Here is a 13,440-nt window from a genome sequence, read left to right on the forward strand (position 1 = left end):
TTAGAAATGACAAAATAATGGCATTTGCAGGGAAATGGATGGAGCTAGAAGGAATCATGTTGAGCGAGGTAAGCCAAGAACAAAGAGACAAACAGTACATGGTCTCCCTGATAAGTGGATGATGAATCCAAAATGTTAGGTGATATGACAAAACTAACAGGACTTAAGAAACAAAGAACTCCCACTCATCTGGTTGAACCACTACTAAATATCCCCATGCTGCTGATCACATATATGGTATATAACATATGAGCACCGTTATATATTACAGACTGTGATAGACAATTTGCTCCAGGAAAGTTAGAATGAACTTGTGACTTTAAATGAGCATCATTATTCCACAATACTGTGAATTTCCGGAAATTAAGTAATCACTTAATCACGATCAAAAAAAAAAAAAAAAAAAAAAAAAAAGAACCTTGGGGAAGGGAGGGAGGGAGGGGATAGTAGGGGGAAAACAATGGAGGGGGTAACAATGTTCAAGAGGAAGTGGAAGTGTACTCATTACCTCACTCATGTAACTGTAACCCTCTGTATAGTATCTCTACAATAAAAAAAAATTAAAAAAAAAAAAAATAAATAAAATAAAATAAAAAAAAAAAAAAAAAAAAAAAAGAGTGCTTGGTCAGGCCCAAAATGGCTTAGACCCACCAATAAGTCACCTATTCCAGAGGGAGCCACTTGGAGTGCTGGCCACCTATGTACAGTTCAGAGGGTCACCGGACTGGGGACAATTAAAGGTATTTGAAAGTATTAAGTAAAATGGAATAAAAATTCTAGAGATTAAAAAGTGTAGTCTAAATCTGCCATTTTTTTTTCCAGCAATGCTGTAATCCCAGAGTTTAGAAGGCTAAGGCAGGAGGATCTCAAGCTCTGGGCCCACCTGGGCTATATAGGGAGATCCTGTCTCAGAAAATAATTAGCCAGGTGCTGATGGTTCATGCCTGTAATCCTAGCTACTCAGGAGCTGAGGTCTGAGGATGGAGTTTCAAAGCCAGCCTGGGCAAGAAAGTCCATGAGACTCTTATTTCTAGTTAACCGTAAAAAGTTGTAAGTAGAGTTGTGGTTCAAGTGGAACAGCAGCACTAGCATTTAACACTAGCATTAGCACTAACACTAGCACAGGGATAACGTCTAGGCCCAGAGTTCAAGTTCCAGTACTACACACACACACACACACACACACACACACACACACACACTTTCTTTTCTGGTTAAAGAGCTCAAACAGCTTAATTACTTTTATAATTCCCTCTATTTTTATCATATTCCAAAATGATGGGTAGAACATGAAAATGTGTTGAGTATATGTCAGCTGACTCCTAACAGCCAAAACAACATCAAGAGTTAACAAAAGTTTACTTTAGTCTCAGTAATGACAAGAAAAAAGTCTTCTAGGCCCAGCACCGGTAGCTCACACCTGTAATCCTAGCTACTCAAGAGGCTGAGATCTGAGGATCATGGTTCAAAACCAGCCCAGGCAAGAAAGTCTGGGAGACTCTTATCTACAATTAGCCACCAGAAAACTGGAGGTGGTGCTGTGGCTCAAGAGGTTGAGCACTATCCTTGAGCTGAAGAGCTCAGGAACAGGCCCAGAGTTCAAGCCCCATGACCGCAAAAAATAAATAAATAAATAAATAAATAAATAAATAAATAAATAAATAAATAAATGAATAAATAAAGTTTTCTAGCCTCCTTTCAGCACGGCCAACCTTTCCTCCTCTACCTTCCAGCCTGGGCCAAAACTGCAAAAAGATTCCATGCATTGTTATTCCTTTCTGACATCCCAGTATTGGGATAATACGTTGAATTTGGTTGAAATCCCAGACCCACTGTGATCTCTTGGGCTTCTAAATTTTTTCAGCCTAAACCTGCTTCATCATGTTAAAAAGGGGAACAACAGCTCCTTGTTATTTTTATCAGACCCCCCAATACACCCTTCCTCAAGTCTGCTCAAAAAGCAATAGTACTTGCTTTGCATGCATAAAGCCCTGGGTTCGATTCCTCAGCACCACAAAAGCAGAAAAAGCCAGAAGTGGCACTGTGGCTCAAGTGGTAGAGTACTAGCTTTGAGCTGAAGAGCTCAGAGACAGCACCCAGATCCAGAGTTCAGGCCCTACGACTGACCAAAAACAAAACGAAAAGCAATAAAATGTTGTTATACAAATTGCCCCAATTTGATCCTTACACAGCATATATATTCTCATAAATATGTACAATTATGTCAATCCAAAAAACACTAAGGCATTAATGATTACTTGTATCTGTATTCTGATAAGGAACCCCTGAGCAGTCCTTACACCAAGAACTAGCACTCTAGGCATAAGGTACAGTGTAGTCAGTGGGGTAGGATGGAGTGAGAGCTTCAGTTCCATCAAGGTAGCTATGTGAACCATCTTCCCAAAGCTGGTTGTGCACTTACTGTTAACACAAAAAAGCTGGATTTACAAGTGATTTGAAGAGCAAAGTGAAGTCATAAAACTGCAGGAAATCTTGCCCTGAGCGTGTAGACACGCAAAACCAAAGTCTTCACTTCCTTTTCAGGTCTCCACATAACTAAGGACTTCCTGTGTGTCAGCAGCTACCAAATATTTGGGGAGCACCAGACTGCTTCTCTTTTAGGTGAATTTTTTGGGTTTTTTTTTGTGTGTGTGTGTGTGTGTTGTTTTTTGTTTTTTTGTTTTTTTTTTTTTTTGAGGTATCATCTCACTGTATAGTCCAAGCTGACCTCCAACTCCAGATCCTGTCAGCTCAGCCTCTTAAGTGCTGGAATCACAAGCATGAAACTACCATACCTAGCTTTGGGTTGACTCAAATAGCCAAGAAATCTTTAGCTGGATAAAGACTGTGAAAGAAAAGGCAGTGTGACGTAGTATCCTAACGGCTTAAAAATTAGTATTCAAGTCAAAGGAAACCGAAGTTCATTTTGCCTCTTTTATTTACAAGCTTTAACTTAAATATCTCTAGGGTTCAAAGAAATCAGTGTCAAATACAAACATGAATAACAGCTTAAAATACAAATGCCAGTGATTGCTAAAGAACATGATTGGTTGATCAATATTTTCCAGGGCGTAAGTTAGACATCAGAAGCAGGACAATGAAAGTTCGAAGCCTCAGGTGGCTCAAGAGATGACTAGAGTAACCCAAACATAGCTCGTCTCAGGCCATGCATTAGACAGTTTATGTCGCAAGCCTTCACCCAACAAATCCAAGGCAACAGCTGAGCTTTTCTGCCCGACAGTCACATGTCAAAAGCCAGTAAGAACCACTTTATGATGAAATGAGGATGGCTCCATTCCAAGATATTCTGGTTTAACCTGAGAAGTTATCACTCCCCAAGGGCTGTTAGATGAAGAATGGTCACCAAGGGCTGATAGACACAAATCAAGCCAGATTCACACCAAATGCTTTTTTTTCCTATTTGGTGCAAGTACTGGAGCTTGAAGTCAGGGCCTGGGCACAGGCTCTTAGCTTTTTCATTCAAGGCTTGAACTCTACCTCTAAGTACAGCTCCACTTCTAGCTTTTCAGTAAAGAATCCCATGAACTCTCTTACATGGTCTAGCTTCAAATCACAATCCTCAGACCTCAGCCTCCTGAGTAGCTAGCTCTTGACTCTGAATCCTTTTTTGTTGTTCCACATAATTAATCTCTTTCTTAACTCAAGTTTAAGTTGTTTATATTTCACGAATATTTATAAGATACCAACTCAATTGTATCTCAACTGAGTTTTGCCCAGTGTACTTAGTACTGAAGTTTTAAGACCAAATGTACTCCTGGGGAACAATGTTTATATATTAAAATATCCAAAGCTTACATTTCCATTATAATAAATTAACTTTAGTGTTACAAACATCTCAGAAACTGAATCTAAGTAATTTGATAAAGCATACTAATTTAAATTTAGAACTATCACCTTCTCCATAGACTAATTTCCAAAAATCAGTAGCACTATATACTATTTAAACATAAAATATCTAAATTATACCAGGATTATCGTTTACCTAAAATCATAAATATTCAATTTTAAGCACCAAAGCATACTCGCTTCACATTACATCTAAAATAGTAAATGGTCAACCTCATTGTTTAAATTTAAAATTTCAAAGCCTGAATTTCTGTATAAAACGTGCTATATATACAAGTGTTTTGAAGGAAGTGACAAGCACCACTGGCCTCCTATCCAGCAGTGTCCTTAAGCAGAAGCCAACTGGCTTCAGAAAGGGCACTGCCAAGTACTGTGGCCAGGGAGACAAAGCACACTGGAGTTTAACCAGGCCGTGTTCCCTGGAGCTTGCTTAGGGAAGAGCTGAGAGTTCACAGTGCATGTGTATGAGGGGGAGGGCTTGGGGGGAGGGGAAAGAAGGGAGGAAGGCAGACAATAAGTCAGCCTTTCTTCTCTCTCAATATATCAGCTAAAACTCAGGAAATCTATTAGGCAGAGAAAAAACACAGACATGCTTAGAGACACAAGTGGAAGTCTGTGTTCTATCAACTGCCTCACAAATAACTGAATCAGATATATTTATGATCTCTGCCAGGCTCTAAAGTGGGATTCAGACACCATGTGTACCAGTAAGGCTCTAGGGTTTAGCTGCATGGAAAAACAAGGGCAAAGAAAATGCTAGACAAGTAGAGTCCTTGGTCTGAGCAACAAATCTATTTGCTAGTGATTCACTTTCTTACCTTTTCTTTTTTTCTTTTTTTTTTTCATGGTGTTGGACATTGAGCCCATGGCTTGCTAGGTAAGTACTCTACCATTTGAGACATACTCTTTTGTTTTGAGATAAAATTTTGCCCCTACCTGGCCTCCAACTTGTGATCTTTCTGCCTCTGCTTCCTAAAGAGCTAGGATTACAGGCATACATTATCACAGCTGGCTGTGATTCACATTTATTTTTGCATTAATGTCTTAGAGACCAGAAGGAACCATAATAACTTCAGAATTAAAAAAAAAAGCAACAACAACAACAAAAACAAAAACAACCAAGTCTTAAGTACCCCCAAAGAACTTATCTCCTCATATAAAGCCATATCACTAGAGATAAGTAGAAAATATACAGAGGGCTGGGATGTAGCTCAGTGGCAGAGCGCTTGCCTAGCAAGTGCAACGTCCTGGGTTCGGTCTCCAGTACCAAAAAAGACAAAAAAAAAAAAAAAAAAAAAAAGAAAATATACAGAGACATGTCCCCAAGACAGACATAGTCCAAATCTTGGCAGAATGTTAGCTGAGACACAGACAAAAATGAGGATGTTAACCGTAGTTATTTGCTTTTCTTTTCCATGAGGGGGCTAGAGAAGGCAAAGGATCAACTAACTTAGTTGGACCACACTGAAGAGTTCTGATGCAGGTTTTGTGAATTAATACTTTAAAAATAATATTTGTGTTTCCATTTAGATACACATCTCCATTATTTAAATACTTCAGCCACCCACCAGAAGAGGAAATTTATCTCCCAAAAAGGATCCATGTGGGTTAATTTCTAAGTAAATACAAAAGAACTCTGCTGCCCATGGAAACCACGAGGTTTTTATTTTGCTCAACTCCTATACTAAATATGGTCTAATTCCTGAGGATTCATAATGGCGATTTATAACCGTCAGGGGCAGGTGTCCCATCTGATAAGTGTCCCTCCTCCCTTCTCTCCACTGCCTCACAGGAAGCAGACAGACAGCCTTGGCTGCTCCTTAGGCCCTTCCTATTTTCACCTCTCCAGATTCAGGCCCCAATCTCAAGTACCCAAACCTCTACATAAACTCATCTTGCCTTAAATGTCAGACATAATTACCATGGGACTGCATTGTGTTCCTTCCTGCAGCCATTTGAAAAGGGAACAGGTAAAAAAAACTCTTCCTATCAAACACAGGATGAGATCAGGCAACACCGAAGAAGGAGTATGTCAGATGGAATTAACATAAATGTTTGAAATATATAACCAGAAGGTCTAACTACTATGAGGCTAAGTTAAGGGGCAGGTGTCATACTAATAAAAGACAGAAGTTTAGGATTTGACAGAAATTACCCCCTAGTATGGCTCAAAGGTTCAGGGTTGGGACTCCATAGTGAGACTAATTGCTGCATAAGTTAATTAGGCTAGGCCAGAGGTCTAGACCCTCTCTGTCAGCTGCAGAACAAAACAAACAGTCTCTAATGTGCTTACAGTAGGCCCACTTGGTTTGAAGATGCTGTTTTAAAATAAACTAAAACAGAACTAGAATGAAGTATTACAGAATATCATCATAAGAATAATCATTTTTAAAATGTTAAAATATTGCATAGAAAAGTGTCCTGTAGTGCACTTTGTAAATCTAGGCTTTAATGATTTAAAAAAACAAAATGAAACAAAAAACAAAAAATTTCATAACCTAAAAATATATGACTGAAGTCAGAATTACCAAGCCTGAAGATTTTACCATTAGATCTCAGAAGATTCTCGGATTCTTTATTTTCAGAATCATGATTAAATGTTGTCCTTTGAACACTCAGGATAACATAGTTTAAAAATATCTAAGGACTGTGCACAAGCCAATTCTATGGTCTTTATTCTCTGTTCTCTCTGCATAGAAGCTCTGACTGGCACCAGCAGGGACATAAAATCATTGCTAATGTTTTTAAATCTAGGCTGACTCTTTTTTCCTTCTCATGTTAGTCAATTATTCAACAAGGTACATCTGAGTGTTTGTTGAACAGTAAAGGTCTGAATAGCTCATTTAAGAGCACGTGAAAATATTTTAATGAGCCTTAGCCTTGGCAATAGAACAGGAGACTCTTAACCCCCCTTATAATAGGCATCAATTGAGTCTGAGTTAAAATAGACCACAGTGACAGTGATATCATCCCTGTACATCCTGGCTAGGTCTTCTGGCAACGTCAGCATTGCAGCCAGCCGCTCGGGCTCCATCTCCCCATACTCGTTGCTCCCAATGGCATGTCTGATCAGATGTGTAGCTGCATTCTGGTCAGCCGTGTGGAGCCCACTGGCTTTTCTTTGTAGCAGCAGACTCTGCATGAGCCCTAGGTTGGTGGGTCTCTGGGCCAGGTCTGGCTTGTGGTGATCCGCCTTGGATAGGTGCCCCGCCACAAGTCTCAGCACGTCCTCGTTGCCCAGCATGTCCCATAGGCCATCTGAAGCCAGCACGAGGAACTTATCCTGAGGCCTCAGCCTGTGGTATGTAACCTCAGGCTTGGCAGTCAGGTAGGGTGGAGTATAATAGTAGGGTGGGGTGAACTGGTAGATGTTGAGGGCCTCAATGTCAAAGCCCCTCTCTAAGACACTGCGTTGTAGTTCTTTACTCCACTTCAGCTGCACATCGCCAAAGGCCCTGCAGGGTATGAGGACACCCAGTAGTCTGTCATCCATGATAAGTGTCCTGTCCTCTGATTCAGGGTGTTCCCTCTTAAGTCGGGACAGTTCGGCCTGATTCCAGGCATTGTGGTCACGAGTGAGCGGTAAACAAGTCCATCTGCCATTGTCTTCTTGGACGCCAAGGATGGCCCGGCAGTCACCAGCATTTGCCACATGCAAGTGAACTCCATTGATATGGGCCATGCAAGCTGTTGCCCCAGAGAAAGCCACTTGGAGTAGCAGGTTCTTTGCCACCTCATCTTCCAGTGGGGCCTGAACTTCCAGGGAGATGTCAGAATCCAGTCTCTGGAAGGAGTGCATCAGCGCTTCCTCGATACTCAACCCCATCTCCATGTGCAGGTCAAGCAGTTCCTGCCAATAGACACGGAGGTGGTCCAGATGCACTGATGTGACATCCTTGTAGATACTGTCCCCTGGGTGCTTGAGCCACTGCAGGATTGGCAGCAGGGGTTTCATATTCTCCATCGCTTCCTCCATCTGCTCCAACGTCTGGTGGGACATCAGGGACACTGCCATGTAGTAGAAGAGTCTCTCACTCACTGCTTGCGCACACGCGTGACCACCGTGTCCATCAAAGATGCCGAACATGAGCCCATTGGTCTGCAGACAGGAAGCAACACCTTGCCGGTCCTCCACTGGGGAATTGGCAGCCAGCTGGTTGCTCTCAAAATGCAGCACGGAATTTGGGACTCCACTGACCAAATCAATCTTGTGGGCTGACTCACCAGCTCGAAGCACTTCATTTACCTGCTCGGGACTGAGCTGCAGGTGGAAATCCTCTTCCTCTGTTGATGTGTGCCGGTAGGCTTTTTGTAGAGGGAAGCTATTACAAAGGGATCTGCTTTTCAGAGAAGGAGTTGCCTGGCAAAGGAGTCTCCATTTCAATTGATTCCCATTTGAGACACTCCTTGAATATAAGCGTCTGCCCCCTTGTAAAGTGGCAATTCGGTTCCTGGCAGAATGAAAGACCCAAGACACAGTATTTGACATTCTGAAACTAGCCCAGCAAGTAGAGGTTTTTGTTTGTGTTTTTAAGCCTGCAAAATAAGGAAGAGGTTAATCAGGTTTTTATATATTCTACTTTTGGTTTTTTTTGTTGTTGTTGGTCATGGGGCCTGAACTCTGGGCCTGAGCACTGTCCCTCAGCATTTCGGCTCAAGGCTAGCGCCCTACCACTTGAGCCAAAGCGCCACTTCCAGCTTTTTCTGCTTATGTGGTGCTGAGGAATCGAACCCAGGGCCTCATGCATGCAAGGCAAGCACTCTACCACTGAGCCACCTTCCCAGCCCCTATATTCTGCTTTTATAGAGCCACTGATGGTATTGTTCCTTCTTCCCAAGTGGCCTATGGTTCTTTTTACTCTCCTTCCAAAATCCTTTCTTATACCAGAGCCTAGTGGCCAGTTTCTGTGTCACAATCTCTCTAGCAGACTAGAAATGCTCATTTAGATATCCGTTTCCCTGCTAATCTGTACACAACATGAATTAAGGAACTGTAGCTGCCTTATCACATGCTCTCCAGTATCCAGCCCTGGTTCCCAGTACTGATTAAATGTGGCATGTTCGGATACCTAAAGGCACATGAGTGTGACCCTAGCTGTCTAGCATCAGAACACTGCTTCATTAGTCTGAACTCCCATTATTCACAAGTGGAATTTGAATATTAGTAGTCTAAGAACGGTTTATTAAAATATGACCTGCTGGGTGCTGGTGGTTCATACTTATAATCCTAGCTACTCAGGAGGCTGAGATCTGAGGACTGTGGTTCAAAGCCAGCCCAGGCAGGAAAGTGAAACTCTTATCTCCAATAAACCACCAGAAAACGGCAAGTGGAAGTGGCACTGTGGCTCAAGTGCTCAAGTGGTAGAGCACTCACCGTGAGCTGAAGAGCTCAGGGACAGCACCTAGGCCCAGAGTAAAGCCCCACAACCAACATTCATACACACACACACACACACACACACACACACACAACCTTTTCTTCAAAAAAAAAGGTATTTATTGTTTTTGTCATTAAGTAGATATTCATCAAGTAGTTCTGAACATATTTTTTAATGTGGTATCTTTGAATCCTGCATTCCTTTTAGTAATTTTTTTTAATGGCCACACTATATACCATTTTGGCATAAGTAATCACACTTTACTTATCTGTTCACTATTGCTGAAAATTTGGAGGTTGTTTCCACTAACCTACTATTTTGTTTATGTGCAGATATTTGGGGCCTGAACTCAAAGCCTGGATGCTCTTAGCTTTTTCCCACAAGGCTAGTGCTTTTCCATATGAGTCATATCTCTACTTTCTACTTATTTGGTGGTGTAATTGGAGATAAGAGTCTCACTGAGGGCTGGGAATGTGGCTCAGTGGTAAAGTGCTTGCCTAGCATGCATGAAGACCTGGGTTTGATTCCTCAGTACCACATACACACAAAAAAAGCTGGAAGTGGTGTGGTGGCTCAAGTGGTAAAGGGCCGGCCTTTAGCAAAAGAAGCTCAGGAACAGTGCCCAGGCCCTGGATTCAAGCCCCAGGACTGGTTTAAAAGAGAGAGAGGGTGGGGGGAGAGACAGTGAGTCTCTTGCTGAACTTTCCTGCCCTGGATATCTGGCTTTGAATCATGATCCTCAGATCTCAGCCTCCTGAGCAGCTAGTTTTACAGGTGTGATCCACTAGCCCCCAGCTTTAATGTATTTTTTAAATACCCAAATGCACAGAGCCTAGCTGCTAGATCATCATTTGAGGCTAACAGGGCAAAAAAATCTGTGAGACCCTCTCCCCTATCCCAACCAATAAAACGCTAGGCACAATACTGGGAGCCTTTCATCTCAATTACTGGGAAAGTATAAATGGGAGGATTTCAGTCCAGGCCATAAACTAAGAAAGACAGAAGGGGGGGAGGCTAGGGGCTTAATCCAAGGGATAGAGAACATGGCTGGCAGCTGCAAAGCCTTGAGTTTGAACCCTGGTACCACCAAAGAAATGAAACAACACCCGAGAGACCAAAACACCAAACTACATAGCCTTATGCTGTAACCTTTTCCTCACTTAGATTTTAGTCTGCATATTTTCCAAAGGAGGAATCAGCCAGTAGGTCAAGGGGTATTAACTCATTAATTTCCCAAAAGTTTCACATCTGTTTCCATAAAGGCATAAATGAAAGTTTGCTGGTACCTATTTTTCCTGGGGAAAGCAGGGAAACCCATTCTTTGGGGAGGGACGGCTCATTTCCTCCGTGTTTGGGAGATTTCATTTACGCATCCTGCCCTGCCCTGCCCAAGTTACTCTCTGGACTCTGGAGAGCACCCAACGTTGAGAATCGTCCCCTCTCCACCCACCCTCCTGGCCCATGAGGTCAGTCCGGGACACAGAGGGCTCGGGACACTCCTGGGCCTGGCAGCGATGGCAGGCGATGATGAGCGGCGACCTCTCAAACCATCTCGGTGCCCTAAAGAAAACTGGTCTCCAGTTCGAGTCTCGGGGCCCACAACCTCGAAGATAAGTGAGCGGGTTCTGTGGCCCAGAAAACCCGACCTCCCTGCAGCCCCCAGCGGCCAGGGCCCAGAGAGGTACTCCCGAGTCAACCCACCGGGGAGGAGTCTCTGCGCCTCGGCTTCCGCGGGAGAAGACGGACGCCGAACCCACCGGGTGCTGCGCGGCTAAAGCGCGTCCCCGCCGCTCCGCAGCGCGCCCCCGCCCGACCCCGGACCCACGTGGCGCGCACGCGCGAGTGGCGTGACTGTGACTGCGGCGCGCGCGCGCGAGTGGTGTGACCGTGACCGGCCCGAACTGGTCCCGCCCTCCAACTCACCTCACCTCCCCACCGCTCCGCTGCTCCCCTCCGCCCCATCACCTGAGCGGGTGCGCGCGCCGGAAAGAGCTAGGGGCCCCGGGAGCCGGGTAGTGGAGGAGGAATCCACGTCCCATCGTTCATCCATCCCCTTGCTTACCTGGGACCTCCGTCCCCTTCTCACCAGCTCGGCACCCGGTCCCTGGCCCTCGACTCAGCGCCTGCGCACAACGCAGAGGCGGCAGGCTGAGACTCCCGGGTCCTACTTCCCTGAACAGGCTGAGAGTCGGGAACCAGCTCCTGAAGAAAGTGCCCTCCCGCCACTTCTGATTGGTTGGCCTGCGAAGGCGTGTCCTCGAAAGACAGCAATGTTACCCAATAGATGAAGAGGACAAGAGGAAAGGCTGCAAGGCAAGGCGGGCAGGGACCAAGCACCACCCCTCACCTTACCCGCCCTAATTCTGATAGTATTAAAGCGTCTGGTCACCCGACCCACAATCACGTGCCTGACGCCCTCCAACCATTACGAGATTTCCCCTCTGCCCTCCCCCTCTGCACATCGAACTTGGAGGCCTCTTCAATTCTTTAAAACTCCATTCCTACGTCGAGCTCTCCAGGCCTTACTTCTAAGTCCCACATTTTAGTACATCCAGACACCAGGACAGTTGTCCTGGGGGCCCCAGGAGTGTCTCAAGCATAACTTAACTTGACCTCATTTTCTTGCCAAACCTGCTCTTCTCCTCTTGAAGCCCTCAATGGCTCCACTAGCTGCTTAGAGACCCAAGACAGAACTGAAGGTTATCTTGATGCTTCCATTTGCCTCGGGCATTCTCCTCCTCTTAAACCACTCCTCGTGCATCCACTGACATCCAATGACCCTCTTCCTCTTCCTAATCCCTCATTTGATCTTCTCGCTGCCAGTTCTGAATTGGTCCTAAACCAGTCTACCCCTACAGAGCAACCAGAATGACCCTGCTAAAGATTCCTGCAGAAAGGTCTGCCTTGCCTGCCTACTAATTAATCACTGCGTTGAACTCCCAGATAAGATAAACTCCCACAAGATAGAGAACTAAGAGTATCAGACCTTCCTTTAGTCCCTGATCGTAACATTGTGTGAGTCCAATCCTCACCTCCTCCCTAATTAGCCATTCTAGTAGAACTCTTCTAACTGGTAGGTCAAACAGAGTTCTTTGGAGGCACAGAAAAAGGAAAGATAAGCAGAAGAGGCCACTTACAGCAAGCCCTGAAAATGGGGTCTCCTAAAAGGAAGACACTACCTTACCTGGAGACCCTAGCCACCCTGTTTCCAAGGATGTGCCTGCAGTACAGTAAAAGGCTTGTCAGCCTTGCCCTGGATGGTATTTATACTGTTGCTCACCTTTAGTCTTTTCTGGAAGTTCTAAATCAGGATTTGCAATATTCTCACTTCTGGAACATTGAGGGGGTTGGTTCCGATCCATATAAAAAATAACTCCTAGTACTAAATAAATAGGTGTGAGAGCTGAGAAACACACCCTTTTGTTGTTTTGGTGCCAATAACTCACTTGAGGTGATAGAGGGTGATGCTTTACAACAAGAAGCAAGAGAGTTTAACTGTTCAATTTGCAGGTGTTCGGGAGTGTCTACAACATGGCAGGCCCTGGGAAGACTCCTGGAGACACACAGATGGTCTCTACCATGTTCCTGAGGGAAAAAATCACATCATTCTAAGTTCTGGAACTATAGAGTTTCTGTACATCACCACATACCCCCCACTTCCAAAGTAAAAATGCACCTGTGAGGATATGGTGCTCTGGAATTTTCTCTCTTAACAGTTACAACAGCTTATTCACTCTACACATCATCTCCAGCCCCTCCTGAATATGGTCTGTCTCTCAAGGCTTCCTTTCCCAAGGGCTTATAAGAAATAAATGAAGGCTGGGTGCTGGTGGCTCAGGCCTGTAATCCGACCTACTCAGAAGGCTGAAATCTGAAGATCTTGATTCAATGCAAACCCAGGCAAAAAAGTCTATGAGATTCTATGTCCAATTGACTAGTAAAAAGCCAGAAGTAGAAGTGTGGTTTAAGGGGTCTATCACCAGTCTGGAGAGAAAAACCCAAGGGAGAGTACGAGTCTCTGAGTTCAAGCCAGAGTACTGGCACAAAAAAAGAAATGAATAAAGAGCAAGTACTTACCTTCCTTTGAGAAAGGGAAAATACAGCTCAACTGGCATTTTTGGAGTCCAGCCTCTGGTGGCTCACATCTGTAATCCTAGCTACACAGGAGGCTGAGATCTGAGGATAACAGTTCAAA

The 13,440-nt window shown here is 44.2% G+C and overlaps 1 protein-coding gene across 2 annotated transcripts; it reads right to left on the minus strand.

Annotated features, from left to right (window-relative positions):
- Positions 1-2,915: 2,915 nt before the first annotated feature.
- LOC138815441 (pyruvate dehydrogenase [acetyl-transferring]-phosphatase 2, mitochondrial) lies at positions 2,916-11,422 on the minus strand. 2 transcript variants are annotated; one of them, XM_070004862.1, is made up of 2 exons: positions 11,308-11,422; positions 2,916-8,403 (listed from the first exon to the last, which is right to left on the minus strand). In XM_070004862.1, the coding sequence occupies exon 2, from the start codon at positions 8,354-8,356 to the stop codon at positions 6,770-6,772; it is 1,587 nt and encodes a 528-aa protein (XP_069860963.1). In that variant the 5' UTR covers positions 8,357-8,403; positions 11,308-11,422; the 3' UTR covers positions 2,916-6,769. The 2 variants fall into 2 exon arrangements, with proteins under 2 accessions (XP_069860963.1, XP_069860964.1); XM_070004863.1 differs by lacking the exon at positions 11,308-11,422 and adding an exon at positions 10,947-11,002.
- Between the last annotated feature and the right edge of the window lie 2,018 nt (positions 11,423-13,440).

This window comes from Dipodomys merriami, unplaced genomic scaffold (genome assembly GCF_024711535.1).
Source record: "Dipodomys merriami isolate MVZ:Mamm:240054 unplaced genomic scaffold, mDipMer1.0.p SCAF_64, whole genome shotgun sequence".
Classification (NCBI taxonomy): domain Eukaryota; kingdom Metazoa; phylum Chordata; class Mammalia; order Rodentia; family Heteromyidae; genus Dipodomys; species Dipodomys merriami.

Coding starts and splice junctions, on each gene's coding strand:
- LOC138815441 (XM_070004862.1), bottom strand. CDS start 8,356: ATGTCAAATACTGTGTCTTGGGTCTTTCATTCTGCCAGGAACCGAATT.